This window comes from Gossypium hirsutum, chromosome D10, assembly GCF_007990345.1.
Source record: "Gossypium hirsutum isolate 1008001.06 chromosome D10, Gossypium_hirsutum_v2.1, whole genome shotgun sequence".
NCBI lineage: Eukaryota > Viridiplantae > Streptophyta > Magnoliopsida > Malvales > Malvaceae > Gossypium > Gossypium hirsutum.
In genome coordinates this window covers 22,493,668-22,508,490 of record NC_053446.1, presented here as the reverse complement: position 1 = coordinate 22,508,490, position 14,823 = coordinate 22,493,668, and the positions used below count along the sequence as shown (strand labels likewise).

The 14,823-nt window shown below is 34.6% G+C and overlaps 3 protein-coding genes across 9 annotated transcripts; 2 read left to right on the top strand and 1 right to left on the bottom strand.

The window, feature by feature from the left end:
* Positions 1–560: 560 nt before the first annotated feature.
* LOC107914653 (uncharacterized) lies at positions 561–5,451 on the top strand. 2 transcript variants are annotated; one of them, XM_016843626.2, is made up of 5 exons: positions 812–973; positions 1,755–2,809; positions 3,086–3,394; positions 3,630–3,721; positions 4,411–5,451. In XM_016843626.2, the coding sequence occupies exons 2-5, from the start codon at positions 1,859–1,861 to the stop codon at positions 5,294–5,296; spliced, it is 2,238 nt and encodes a 745-aa protein (XP_016699115.2). In that variant the 5' UTR covers positions 812–973; positions 1,755–1,858; the 3' UTR covers positions 5,297–5,451. The 2 variants fall into 2 exon arrangements, with proteins under 2 accessions (XP_016699114.2, XP_016699115.2); XM_016843625.2 differs by having other exon boundaries at positions 561–2,809.
* Positions 5,452–6,428: 977 nt separating this feature from the next.
* On the top strand, positions 6,429–9,962 carry LOC107914654 (probable hydroxyacylglutathione hydrolase 2, chloroplastic). 6 transcript variants are annotated; one of them, XM_016843629.2, is made up of 8 exons: positions 6,429–6,638; positions 7,469–7,651; positions 7,813–8,016; positions 8,170–8,293; positions 8,484–8,584; positions 9,246–9,320; positions 9,409–9,507; positions 9,704–9,962. In XM_016843629.2, exons 1-8 carry the CDS (start codon positions 6,591–6,593, stop codon positions 9,848–9,850), a joined length of 981 nt encoding a protein of 326 aa, XP_016699118.1. In that variant the 5' UTR covers positions 6,429–6,590; the 3' UTR covers positions 9,851–9,962. The 6 variants fall into 6 exon arrangements, with proteins under 6 accessions (XP_016699118.1, XP_016699119.1, XP_040958142.1 ...); XM_016843628.2 differs by having other exon boundaries at positions 6,476–6,638; positions 9,243–9,320; XM_016843627.2 differs by having other exon boundaries at positions 6,503–6,757.
* A 245-nt stretch (positions 9,963–10,207) lies between these two features.
* Positions 10,208–14,322, bottom strand: LOC107915401 (protein GAMETE EXPRESSED 3). The gene is made up of 9 exons (XM_041102210.1): positions 14,005–14,322; positions 13,581–13,907; positions 13,126–13,372; positions 12,759–13,043; positions 12,584–12,670; positions 11,951–11,983; positions 11,808–11,867; positions 11,412–11,554; positions 10,208–10,886 (listed from the first exon to the last, which is right to left on the bottom strand). Exons 1-9 carry the CDS (start codon positions 14,287–14,289, stop codon positions 10,287–10,289), a joined length of 2,067 nt encoding a protein of 688 aa, XP_040958144.1. The 5' UTR covers positions 14,290–14,322; the 3' UTR covers positions 10,208–10,286.
* Between the last annotated feature and the right edge of the window lie 501 nt (positions 14,323–14,823).

Sequence of the window (14,823 nt, the reverse complement as noted above, 5' to 3'; positions counted from 1 at the left end):
TTAACATTAAAAATTCAATATTCATTATTATAAAAACAGAAAACTAGATTCAATTTTAATTTAATTGCTGCTATTATAACATTTTTTTCTCTAATTCAAGTAAATAATAAATTCTAAAGTAAGAAACAAGAATTAATGTACCAAAAAGAAAAAAAAAAACCATGGAGTAAATTAAGATGAGGATATTGATATACAAAAAGGGAATGATAATTCATAAGAAAATTGATGGTTTTCTAGAGTCTGGGCATACAATGGTTGAAGGTTGAAGAAAGCAAAATATCCTAGACAATTTTTTTAATTTCTTAGTCAATAATGCCATGTGGTGAGAAGGATTTATGAATAAATTTTTTTTTATTTTGAGATTATTTGATAAATAATGTAAATTTAAGAGTTACAAAAATTAAATAATTTTTTAAATTAAAAAATAAATAAATTATTATGTAAAAATAAAAAATATTAAAAAAAAGCAATTATCTCGGTGATGTGACAACCTTTATTCAGGTAACCGACAAGCCATTACCTTGTTTCTAACACCCCCCATTACTCTGCACATGCACCATTTGCATAACAAAATAAAATAACATTTTCCAAGTTTCCATTATTCTTCAATTAAAATACTAAACCCTATTTAAAACTTAAAAATTAACTTTTTCATCTGGGAAAAGAATTCATTGATTAATTTTTATAATCTGAAAAAGTATTTCTTTTCAAAAGAAATAAAATATATTCATTGAATGTGTGTTAGAAAATATATTTTATGGAAAAAAGTGAAAGCAACAAGTGTTTTGTTTAGCAATTAAAAAAGTTGTCCTTAATGAAAAACTGAAATCTGAATTTAGAAATAACTTACTCTCTACCAAGATTCCTACCCAGTTCTTGTAAGAATTCATGAAAGCTCATTTTCAATTTTTCCACCATTGAGCAGTTTTTTTGTTTACCAAAGTACTGGAAACTCAAACAGAAGCCAAAGTGGGTCAGTTTCCAAGTTTTGTATTCATTATATGTTTGTGCATGTGTATATATGTAAATGTGTCAGATTCTGACACACATTTTCTTCCTTTTTCTCTATCTTTCTTGTGTTATGCCAATCATGCATTAAACCAACCAATCTATTATTCTCTTTTTTTTTCCACTTTTTTTCCTGTTTCCTGCAAATTTTCAGCAACCCTTTCTCAAGCTCTGTTTTTTTTTAAAAAAAAATCTTTTATCGTCCTTGAAAAATAACCTTTTTTAAAGTTAAAATCAACCCAAAGTTTTTCCATTTTTTTTGCTCTTCTTTTACATTTCCATTTTGGGTTTTGGTCAGTAAATGGTTGATATTTGAAGAAATTGTTCTATACAAACAGCCAAAGTCCATTATGATTTATTAATTTGTCTATTTTCTTATCTGGGTTTGGTGGATTTTTACAAGTTGTACCACCATTATTGTTGTTGTTACTTCTAATTATTGAATACATCTCATTCCATCAAAATTTTCTTTGTTTAGGGGGGTCTATGATTAATGTGCTTTTTTGTTAATAAATCTCTTCTGGGTGATTGTCTAACCTGTTGTTTTCCCTTTCTTTATTTGTTAAACTAATATTAAAGAGCCCAAAAAAGTTGCAGTAAAGCAATCCATTAGTCTGAATCTAGTACAATTTGTTGCAAATATCATCTTCCATATATATATTTGTTGTGAAATGTTAAGCTTTGATCCATGATTGGGTTTGTTTTTCTCAATCCGGGTATTGACCCCAAAGTTGTTTTATTTTCAGTTTGTTTGACTCAAGGTCTCAGTTGTTCTCTCACACAACCTGTTTGAGTTTATTTGTGTGAGGTTTTTGTTTGTAAAGAGTAATGCAATTTGGAGGCACCCAAAATGGCAAATCTTGTTCCAGGGGTTCTTCTGAAGCTTTTACAGCATATGAACACGGATGTGAAGGTTGCTGGTGAGCACAGGTCATCTCTATTGCAAGTAGTGAGTATAGTTCCTGCACTAGCAGGAGGTGAGCTCTTCCCTAACCAAGGCTTTTACCTTAAGGTTTCAGATTCATCTCATGCTACATATGTATCATTGCCTGATGAACATGATGATCTGATTCTTAGTGATAAGATCCAATTAGGTCAGTTTATTCATGTTGATCGCTTAGAATCCGCTTCACCGGTTCCCATTCTTCATGGGGTTAGGCCGGTCCCTGGGCGACACCCTTGTGTTGGGAGCCCTGAGGATATTGTTGCAACTCATTCTCTTGGATTCCTTAATAATGGTAGTAAAAATGGCTCTGGTATTTCAAAACCTGGAGAGAAAGTTAAGTCACCATCAAAGCAAGTCAGTGGAGAGAAAGATAAATCTGTTGGGAGTAGATCAAATGGTGGTGCAAGAGAGGATCAATTGGATAAGAAAATGGCTTCTTTGACTAGATCAAAGTCTCAATCGACTAAACCGACATTGACTTCAGATACGAAGAAGGAACCTTTGGGGAAATTGAAGGTTCTAAGCTCACGGTCGATTCCGTCTTCCCCCACTAGTTGTTATTCATTGCCAACATCTTTTGAGAAGTTTGCCTCTGGGATTAAGCAGCAGGCGGAAATAAAGGCTCTGAGAAAGGGAAGTCCCAAGGTGGGATCCATGGAGAAGCCCAGTTCTTTACATGGGACGAGTCCGACCGGGAAAAAAGTACCGGTTATCAGAACTTTGGTTCAGGGGATTGAATTAGGAGCAAAGGCTTTGAGAAAGAGCTGGGAAGGGAATCTGGAAGTGAAGGGTAGGGACCATTCTAAACCGAGGGCTAGCAAGCATGATATCAAGCAAGAATCTCGGAGCACTTCTGTAAGTTTTCTTGTTCTTGCCTTTTAATTTGTCTGATCTGTTAGTTTTAACTGACTAATGCCTTGGTAAGTTTAAAATATGAGATTATAGAATGTAATTGGTTCCTTTCTCTTAAATCCATTTTTACTGTTTTGAGTTGTTCAAATTTTGAATTGATTTTTCTATAACCTAAGATGATGCTTGGACTCTGATTTAAGTTTAGGATATGGCATACATGTATGACATGGTTGTGTTCGACTTGTTGCCCCTCCGTAATAACTAAAATCCGGATGCCAGGTTCCTAGAAAGAGCACATCAAGCGAAAAGTTGCTGCCCAAAGAGGAGAATAAACTACAAACATCAACCAGGTCACTAAAAGAGGAGAGCAAATCTCCGGTTTCAACTAAGAAAGTCATGCCAAATGGAATGTTGGATGAGCAAGAGATACCGAATAAACCGAGAACTTACATTGGGAAGAAATCTGGAGATCTAAGTAGTAATGGTGGCTTGGGGAACTTGGTTAAGGTTCCAATAAATAGTAAAAGGTTGACTGATGGAAGTGTTTCATGGGGTACACTCCCCTCTTCTCTTTCAAAGCTAGGAAAGGTATGAACCTATGACTCTTTACTCTTGATAATATTCATAGTTTTTATACAAAAGTCTCTTTTAAGCATTATCTTGTCGTAAAAAGGATGTATCTGCTGTTAGCAAATTCCTTTTGAAGAAAAATACCAAGTACAGATTTAACTAAAACTAACTTTTATATAAATTACATACTGGCATTCCGAAATACATAGTTCCTTTTGTGATTCTCATGTCGGATTTATGTTTGTTGTTACAGGAGGTCATGAAACATAGAGATGCAGCACAAACGGCAGCAATAGAAGCTTTACAAGAGGCTGCTGCTTCAGAGAGCTTACTTCGATGTTTAAGGTATGGGCTACTTAACAATAAAAGAAATTTTAGCAAATCAAATTATATAAAATTGGCAGTAAAAGCTAAGACTTCTTAATTTCAAAACCAGGCTGATTGTTTAGAAACCATACATTAGCACAGCTTAAACCTTGGTTTGATTGGGATTGGGAGCCATTTAGAATCAAGGGTCTTCCACAGTTGTAGTTGCAAATTTTCTTGCTTTTCTGAGAGGGAAGAAAAATGAAACTTTTAGCTTTTCCATGGACCTTAAAGTACATAATAGGAATATATCTCATCTTTATACATTGGTGTTGTTAAATTCCGTAAGCAAAAATGATCACAAGTTGGCAGCAGATATGACCTTGAGGACAAAGCTGGAGAGAGGGAACTATATAAAGGTTATATAGGCTCTTCGGTGATGTCATGATCAGTTTTCTGTTCCATAAATACAATGCTCTTTGTAGTAGTGGGTCTTAATGGAGACTAAGTGGTTGGACCTGGAGAAAGCTATGTAGGTTGGTGCATGTTGAGACACCCATAACAAACTCACATATTGAAGTGATTCATGTATGGATGTTGATTATGTAACAGAGTGTTGACAGATTCTGGAGATTATTGTAGTTATGTTTTGTAATCTTTTATGGATGATCTATAGCTGATTGTTCTTTGATTTCTTATATATTTGGTATAATATTTTTGTGTTGCAGCTTATATTCTGATCTTACTACTTCTGCCAAGGAAGATAATCCTCAGCCTGCAGTGGATCAGTTCTTAACTCTGCATGCGAGGTTGAGTAATGTTCGGATGGTTGCTGATTCTTTATTGAAAACTATTCCAGTCGGTTCATCTCCGGAGTCTGAAGGAAATCCATCAGAAGAGGCAGTGAAGGTTGCATTGGATAGGCGGAAATATGCAGCTTCATGGGTGCAAGCCGCATTGGCTACCAATCTATCGTCCTTCTCGGTTTTTACCAAAGAACATAATTCAATAACGAGTCATGCATCAGCATCTGTGCAAAGCCAGAAGACTATCCCAGCCAATCAAAACATTTTAATTCTAGAAAATTCTGCTAAGAATGCTTCTGCAAAAGCCCAAGGGAAAACTCGTCCGGTAATTGTTTCTAAGCTTGTAGCACAGGGTGTTCTTCGAAAAGCAGGGGATGTTTCAGGCCTCGGACCGAAGGTACCGGTCCAGCCACCACCAGAATGGACAAGGGGAAATGGCCTTGATGAGGCTGTTGACTTGGCTGAAATGCTGAGAATGGAGTCCCAGGATTGGTTCTTAGGATTTGTCGAGAAATTCTTGGATGCCGATGTCGATACATCTGCTTTATCAGACAATGATCAAATAGCTGGGATGTTGACACAGCTTAAGAGCGTGAATGACTGGTTAGACGAAATCAGCTCAAGCAAAGACGAAGGAGAAGGAGAAGAGACGACACCCCATGTTTCATCAGAGACAATTGATCGGCTAAGGAAGAAAATATACGAGTATCTTCTTACACATGTCGAATCTGCTGCTGCTGCTCTAGGTGGTGGCGGATCACAACCCTTACCACCTATTCGAGCAGCTGAAACAAAATCGAAAAAGTAACATCATGGCAAAACATCGGAGGAGCTTTTACTAAATCATCATGTATGTATATAAATCCAACATGGGTTTTGGGTATGAATGCACTGCAAAGTGCAGGCTTTTCTTACAGTTGTATTTGTTGCCTTAAATTATACAAATGAAAACAGTTTGTCCAACTTGAATGTATCTATCTTTTGACAGAAAAAGGTTAGAATCTAAAAAACTCTGTTCCATTGGCAAATGATTAAAACCACTTTAGAAAGTGCTTATTAGATCTACAAAAACCCCATCAATTCATGCATCTTCATTCTTCCAAGTGAGATAGAGATTTAATTATACTGATTGTTATATATTTATATATATATTATTAGACAAATAATAAAGCTTTTTAAATTTATTTTTATTTTTAAAAAATATCAATTAAAGAGTTCTGAAATTTTATAAAGATTTGAAGTGATCACATCAAGTGAATTTATAGATTAAGTTAATGTTGATATATTAAATGATGAGATTAGTAATAAAAAAAGTGTTAATAAAGATGGGGAGAGCATTTCAAAGTGGTGGGTGAAGCTAGCAATGTCCCACAAAAGGTAGCTGCAATCATGACGCCAACATCGCCCAACCTCACTTCCACGTGTGACTCCACCAATGGCTTTTCTACCTTTAAATTTTCACCCCCGGTAATTGTAATTGAAATTAATATACGCCTCCCCTAAGTATATGACCGGGTCGACTCGGACTACTTATACAACCTTTTTTATATATATATTTAAAATTTAAAGTTCTCCTTGTTTATAAATAATTTAAAACTAATTAATGGCGAATTTCACAGATTTTACCAATATAAAGGGAAAACAAGATGGAAAATATTTGTTTTAATCTTCTTCATATATTTTTTTTATTTAAAACGAAATATATAATTTTTTCCCTTTACAAAATAAAAATGATTTATTTCAGTTTTTTTATCAAGCAAAAGTTCTTCCTTTCAAAAGTTACTTGATTTTTTATATTAAAAGAAGATTTTTTATTTTAAAATATTTCTAGCTTGTAGAAGTGCCGGCCAAAAATATCTTTATTTTACAATTAACTGCTCATTTTTTCTATATTAACTCATCAATGTTTTAATTAATTAATTATTTTTACGTAAAAAATCAAACGTTCTTTTTTGTTTTCGCTTCCTCTCTCCCTCCCCCACATAAGCACAAAAAGGAAAACACACATTATTGAGTGCCAACCCACAAATACAGACACTTCCTCTCTCTAAAAAAACTCAAAAAAAAGTAAACCCATTTTAGAGAGAGGAAGTGTTAATTGAATGCTCTCTAAAACTTCACCTGATATGGCCTCCTTTCCTTGTTCCAGGGTTTGCTTCTTTCTCATTTCTTTTATGGTTTTCTTTTCTTTCTCTTTTTATTTTGCATGTTTGTTTTTTCTTCTGTTGAATTTCTGACTCTTTTTATGAAGAGAAATGAAAATATGATGGTAAAGATCTGTTTTTTCCCCCTGTTGTGGCTAGTTGAGTAAATGAGTGTTTTTGTTAGCCTATTTTTGCTTAATGGTTAGTTTGAGTTTTGCTGTTTGTGATGCTTGATTTGATTTATGTGCCATTCTTACTGATTTTTTCTTACTTTTAGTTCTATCTTCCGAAATTCAGTGATGTGCTTTTCTGTAGTTTTACCTTTATAAGAACAATCGAAAGTTCAACAATTTTTTTATTTCTGAATTGCATGATATGAATCATTTGCTACAAGCTATTGTTTCTGGGATTCGGAAGTTAGTTTCAGTTTTCTTTTCATATATTTTGAATGATTTTACCTTCATATTCATATTCAAATATATGGCGGACATAGCTACTTAAGGAGAAAAAAGATGAAGAGGGACTAACTTAGACTGCAAGTCTTTAAAAGAAAGCCTTGAATTCAATCTGAACTTGAGTTTTTATATTTTGTTTGTATCGTATGTCGATATCCACGCTGTGAAGTCACTTCCTTGTGAGCATTGATGTTTCTCTTAAAAAATATATTGGTGGTTTAGGATCTCGACTGTAAATACAAATCCTTTAATATGAACTTTCATTATTATTTTCCGCATGACTTCTCTGCAATCTGTTGATTGTTACTGCAGGAACTTCTTTCTAGAGTATATGTTGGTTTATGGTATTTAAGTTTGAAAGCCTGCTTTCCAATGTTTTAGGTGAGGAGTGGGCTTTGTGTCTGGCCAGGTAATAGGCAACTTTGCATTAGAAAGGGTCTTGTGTATGGCTTTATGCACTTACTATCAATTCCCTTTAAAACCTTGTGTGGAGCGAGTCGATCTCTTAGGGTTGCAGAGTTTTGCAGTGTTTCCAATATGTCTTCCTCATTACAAATTGAATTGGTGAGCAAACCTTTATTTGCATTTTCTTTTGATGGACTGTTTATTGGCCTTTTTATTTTGACATGAAAAAGAGTCCTTCGACTTCTTGTGGTTGAAGGTTATAATAACTGGTTTTCAAGTACGTTAGATATGAAGCTTTCACTAACCTTTTTTTTTTTTAGGTGTCATGTCTTGGAGACAACTATGCATATCTTTTACATGATGTGGACACAGGCACAGTTGGAGTTGTTGATCCTTCAGAAGCTGTGCCAATTATTGATGCTTTAAGTCGAAGAAACTGGAACTTGACTTATATATTGAATACCCACCACCATCACGACCACACTGGTGGGAACGCAGAGTTAAAAGCAAGGTATGGTGCACAGGTAAGGAAAACTTTATCTCATGCTAACTTTTCTGTCACCTTTCAGCTTGTATCAGAAAGTTAATTCCCTCTCAACTTATCAGCTCATATATGGAGTAATAATAATAATAATAATAATAATAATAATAATAGTCATCGTTCTTTTTTCATGTAGGTGATTGGTTCTGGAATAGACAAGGATAGGATTCCTGGAATTGATATTGTTCTAAATGATGGGGAAAAGTGGATGTTTGCAGGTCATGAAGTGCATGTCATGGAGACCCCTGGTTATACCCGAGGTTAGATTCATTAGCCAATTCTCTCGGAAATTGCATTAATCAGATACTTTTTATTATTTCAAACTTCAAGGAAAGAATACTTGGAATATAGAAGCTTCCTGATTGTGATAGATTGTATCTTTTCATTTCCCATTATTATTATTATTATTATTATTATTATTTATTTTTAAATTTAATTTGTTGTATGCAGGCCATATTAGCTTCTATTTTCCGGGTTCTCGAGCAATTTTTACCGGAGACACTTTGTTCAGCTTATCATGTGGCAAGCTTTTAGAAGGCACTCTGGAGCAGGTAATTTTAACATCTATATTTTACCATATCGTAGCTGACAGCCTGACAGTGGACACCCCAGAACGGTATATTGCAAGTTTTAAATGCAAACAGATGGTAAATAAGTTACTTTGTGGAGAAAATGGAATTCAGCTATCAAAATTATGCAAATTTATTGTTAGGGAAAATAGGATACAAAGTTCAAACTGGCTCATGTTATTTACTAGTGAAATGAATTTTTGAGGTTTAGAAGTTAAAAAACTTTTAAAAATTGCCTGTCATTTGTTCTTTTTACTTTTTGCTTTGACTTTCTTACTCATCTTTTTCAGAGAAAAAGTTGAAGTACTAATGGTAGATTAATTGTTCAGTGAAGTGGTAGTTCAATCATCTCTATGCACGGTTTTTCCTTATAATTTCCACCGGAAATGGGGTGCATGGGAACATGTCAGCTGAAATTATAGTTTGACATTGTGGGGTCTTCTTTTTTGTTACCTCTACACTTGCACGGGTTATTGTACGATTTGGGACATTAGCTTCATTTTATACTAACTGAAGGTTCATGGAGTTAAATTAAAACCAAACAAATGTAGATTTCTGGTAGCATATATCATGATCCTTTTATAATCTAGCAAACCTTAGTTGTTTTTGATACTATCATAACAACCGGACTTCTATCCAGCAGATGCTTTCTTCCCTTCGGCGGATCATGTCACTACCTGATGATACGAATATCTACTGTGGTCATGAATATACTTTGGTTAGTCTATTTTTTTTCCCTAATCACTTAAACTTTCCTAGGCTTTGATATTGATGTGCTCTAACATTATATGTACCCATTTTGGCAGAGTAATTCGAAATTTGCTTTGTCTATAGATCCCAAGAATGATGCACTTCAGGCTTATGCAACCCATGTAGCTCACCTTCGCAACAAGGGATTGCCCACGGTAATTTCTAAAATTTGCTTCTTTTGTTACTGATTTGTAGAATCTTTTGAAGTTTGAATGTAAAACTACGCTGGTCAGTTATGTTATCCAGACTCTTCATTTCCCTTAAAGCATCCATGTCTGATACATGTTTGAGATGGGTGTATCTTGAACTGAAATATTCAAGGATAAGTTAACCATTAACGTGGTGTTTCAGGTTCCTAGTACATTAAAGATGGAGAAGGAATGCAATCCATTCCTCCGGACATCAAATGCAGAAATCCGGAAAGCATTAAAAATTCCGGTGACAGCGAATGAGGCAGAAGCCTTGGGTATCATACGCAGAGCAAAGGATAATTTCTAGGATTACTTACATACATAGATACATATATGATACTTCATTCCTGTTTGTGTATAGCTGAAGTCATGGTTGCTATTCCATTTCTGAAATGATCAAACAGCACCAATGTTTACTACTTCCATGTCCATATGCTTCATTTTTTCCCCTTAATTTTTCCAAGTTTTTTGAAAATTAAATCTGTTAATCAAATCTCTACTTTTTTGCTTTTTGGTAATATAATATTTGACCAACATTTTGCTTCCTGTTTTTATTCTATCATAAGCAAATGCAGGTCGTGTTCCTGGCTTGTAAATTTATGGGTTTTTTTCAGTAAGATTTTCTTAGCGAAACTTGCAAGTTTTAACCTATAAAGGAGACTCATAAAGTTGGACTTGTCTGAATTTATAGAAACTTTGTTCAAGGCTCAGCTGTGTAATTAACATTAATTACACTCTAGTTTTCAGTTTAATGAAGAAAAGGTCCTCTTTAACCAAATGCTTCTGCTACTACTTGGCACGGTTTTCACCCCCTTTCCCTCATCCTGAAAATTTTCTTCCCCAGATTCTTGCTCAACAAACAAAGATTCCGTATAGCCTTTAGAGCTTGAAGCTGGTTCTGATGGGCTTCTTTGATGTTTTCTCCCAAGCTGTTCATCATTACTTGAACTTTCATCTTCAATGGCTGCCTTTGCCTTTCCCTTGACAACAGGCTCCTCTTCTACTTCAGAATCTGAAACATATTCTATCTCACTGCTGCTTCCTTCAGAAGATGAATTGCTTAAAGTGTGGAAAACTGTAACACTTCCTTTCTTTGCCCTACGGAATGAATAGCTCCTTGTTCTTCCTGTAGATAATGGAAGAACAGACTTTGGATTTAAAACTCTTTCATCTCTGCCTAAACTGTAGGTTGTGGGGAGCTTTCTCTTGATGCCTTGCCTTTCTCGAACCAGTTTGCCAAGTTCTTCCATTGTTTCTTCAGTGGCTCCTGCTTCCTCAGTAGCCTTATGCTCAAGCTCTGTAATTGTTCTATCAAATGCTTTCTTCTTAAGTTGAAGAGATCTCTGAAATGACCAAACAGAAAAGCATTTAGTTTATATACTGTTGACTTCTTATTTTATCAATTAAAAGATGGATATGATTGTAGATGTTCAAATGCAAACGCCAGATTTATGGAATGTTGATGTTCAAATGCAAACTCCAGATTTATGGAATGTTGATGTTCAAATTCAAACTCCGGATTTATTGAATGTTATAATAGCAAAAACCGACCGACTACTAGGTTAAAATCCAGGTTCATAACAGAGTTTGAGTTTAGGATGGTTACTTTTGGCGCAGTCGATAAGTACTCTTATCAACCTGTATATCTTTGCATTCTCTACTATCTTTCTGCTCTATCTCAGTAACATATTGATCTATAATATTTGGCAATTATCTATCATGTTTCCAACGGTCCACTTTCAACTATGGGCATTGAGAATTTTCCACAAACATGAAAAACTTGAAAATAAAACTTGATGACACTCAACCCGAATACAAATAACATAGATAAGAAACAAGTTTTGAGACGAACTAAGATTAAAACTTACTCGTTTTTCTAGAAAGCGTCCAAGGTCTTGATCTTGAAGCTTCTTTTTCCTCCAGAAGACACAACAGAACCGCACGACCACAGCTAAAACTACCAGGAGTATGGACTCCAATAACAACAAGAGAAATATGGAACTTCTATTACCTGAAAGTGAAGCGACAATTTAGCACTTTTTAGATTCTAGAGTTAAAATTGATATTGTATTTATATCATCTCTCATATCATAATCGAGTTTAATATACATTATATTCATGTTTTTATTAGTTAAAATTGATATCATATGTATTTAAATCAATCATATCATAATCGAGTTTAACATGTAATATATTCATGTTTTTATTATATAAATTTTGATACATGTATTTTTCATATTGGGTCAGAAATTGCCGATTCTTACCGGTGTAGACACTCTGGCGCTTGCGTGTTCCTTGGGAGCAGCTGGATGCAAGCTTCAGAGCTGATGACAGGTTCAGAGGTTTGTGTCAAATCACTAATTAAAGAAACAGAAAACATGACAAGGTGCTCAATACGAAGAATTACCCTTGCTGCGACAAGATAGCTGGTTGCCAATCTCTGAAAAATCCAAAATACTAAATTTAATGACACCATCGCTTTATTAAATTTCTAAACAATTTAAGCTATTCAGTTCATAAAATCCTAGGTATGTGTTTATATAGTTAAAGAAGCATTACATCACACTTTTTTGAATGATTAAGTCCCATCTGTGAGAGCACTAAACATTTAGAGCCATGGTAATGGTTTTGATTAAATGAATTAATTTTGTGTCTTGGTGCATATCCAGACATAAGTATAAGATATGATATTTTAAATTTATGGAAAAACTAGAAAAATGAAGTTTTCTCATATTAAAATGAATGATAATAGCTATCTATCCTACTGCTCTTATTTTTGTTAAAGTATTCATGTCTAATGTCTAATGCATGTATCTAACACATACATGGAGTTCTAAACATAGGTATGGGATATACTGTAAATACATAAAAAATAACTAGAAAAAGTTAACATACCCATATCTTATATACTTATATCGGGCACTCGCATCTCAGTAACAAAGATGATGTTCACATGAAAATATTGGTTTTAAAAGCCATGGAAGTAAGGTATGTATGAACTGAAAGAAGCAAGTTAAAAGAGCAAGTCGAAGAATCTTACTCGAAGCAGTGACAAAAGCCAGAAGCATACCCTCATCCACTACAAAGTTCTGCAGATCACTCTGAGACAACGAAGATAAAAAAGGGCCTGATAAAATCAACCATAAAAAGACACTAAGAATGTAAATCCACTAAACAATTGAAATAATGATGATAAAAAGAAATATATAAATCACCATGATTGCTTTCAGACCAGTAGATTTTGCCAGTAGATGGAACAATCAACGTAAAGATTGAGCTTTTCGGTTTCATTGCAGAGACATGAGCGAATTGGTCGTTCATATGGATAACCTTTTCCTCCATTTCTGTCTGACAGAAATATACTGCATATCCAGAACAGTCGAGGAAAATACTAAATTGGATCACAGAATCTAATGCAGCTGCTTTAGGAAATTTCTTGAGAGTGCCAGTAGGAGAAAATGAGTATAAAAATCCATCCAATGAACCAATTGTCACCCAACCTGTTGTTTTCAATTATGAAGTTAGAAGCAACAAAAGGAACTATGATAACATAAATTAGCAGGTAAAGACGTAAAACTTGACCATAAGAATCAACCACGGGTGAAGATTCAGCAGAACTCAGTTGTCCAATACTGGTCTGCCAAAGAACATTCCCTGAAGAAACGTCTAGTGCCAAAATAAGAGACTTAACCGGTACAGTAACATATAAGAGGCCATTATTTCCTGGTGTAATAGTGTAAAGCTTATCAAATGAACTTAAGTCCTGAATCCATTTAAACTGTGGACTTCGAATCGACAGAGAATAAAGTTCCCCTTCAGTATTTGAGATCTGCATATGCCAAAACATGAAAACATCATCCTAGGAGGCAAAGCTATAGTCTTATATTAGGAGATCCGGAATTTCATCAAAGAGTTGGTAGTCTTAAAATGCCTATGCATTTTTACGTCATACTGCATGTTCAAACCATTTTAGCTTAGAAGAAATTACCATCAAAAGATGAGATTATTGTTTGTAGACTATAGTGAGCAGACCTTACATAAACACTAGCTTCGCATTGATCAATCACGGGGGCTGAAGCAAAATAACAATCCGAAACATTTTTCCAGCAACCTTGCCTGTAACCATACTGATCTATCACTGGTCCAACACTCCAAAGTAGTTGTCCCCGGATCAAATAGGCAAACAAACCCCGATTTTTGACATTGATGATCACAGATGAACATAACGTACTTACTGCAATCCCAACAATTTCATCTCCTCGTTGACCTGGTCCAGGATCAAACAGAACTTGAACCGCAGGTTCTGAAGTTCCAATTTTCATTATATTGATCTGGAGTACCCTGTTTTCTGCAATCAAATATATCTGCCAATATTTGACAAGATAAACAATCACTGCATTCCAGCAAAAGAAAATTAAAAGAACCGTTTTAAATTAGTGAAGATTTTTGCTCAATTATTACCTTTCCTCTGCCACCATGAACTGGGGCTTTAGACACGTTGCATTCGAAACCCAAAGGTAAAAACCAAGCTATGGAGCCATTGTTTTCAAATGCTAATAACATATCCTCAGAACAAGCATAAATTCTTCCACCATCTCCAATTAAAGGTTTGGAAAGCCTATCACCGCGATTTCTGAAACGTTCTTGAGCGGAAAACAAGTGTGGATAATGTGGGTAATTAGGGAGCCATGTCGACTGAGAAGCCACCATGAAGAGGAAGAAGATAAGGAAAAAGGTTGCAGGCATTGAGAGGTTTTGGAGAAACTGCAAATATTTGAATTTTGAGGGACAGGTTGATCAAGTTCCGACTTCATATCGTGGAGAATTGAACAACAAAAAACGGTTTCTTAACTGCCTGTTTTGGGCGGGAAACCAAAGTTAAATTAAAACTACACCGGTCCTCACCGAGTATGTTTTTTTCTAGTTATCACTATTACAAAATATCATTTAATTAGTCCTTTTTTTTTTATAACCAACTCTTATATCGCTAACCAAAAAATAACACCATAGTTTTCAAATTTGATATAATATCAATTTTAATTCTAAAAAACTCATTGTGTAACTTGATTTTTTTATAACTATTTTAGTCGAAAAACTAAAAAAAATAAATTTATCAGCTAAATCGAAAATATACCAAAAATAAAAATATCTACACCATATTTGGTTGGGTGTATTGGCATCGGTGGGCCCCACCTAATCCCCTTTATTCCGTTGTTTGGTTCATAGTATTGCTAATACACCCGTAATATATAACTGACCTAATCGGTGAAATCCACCGAT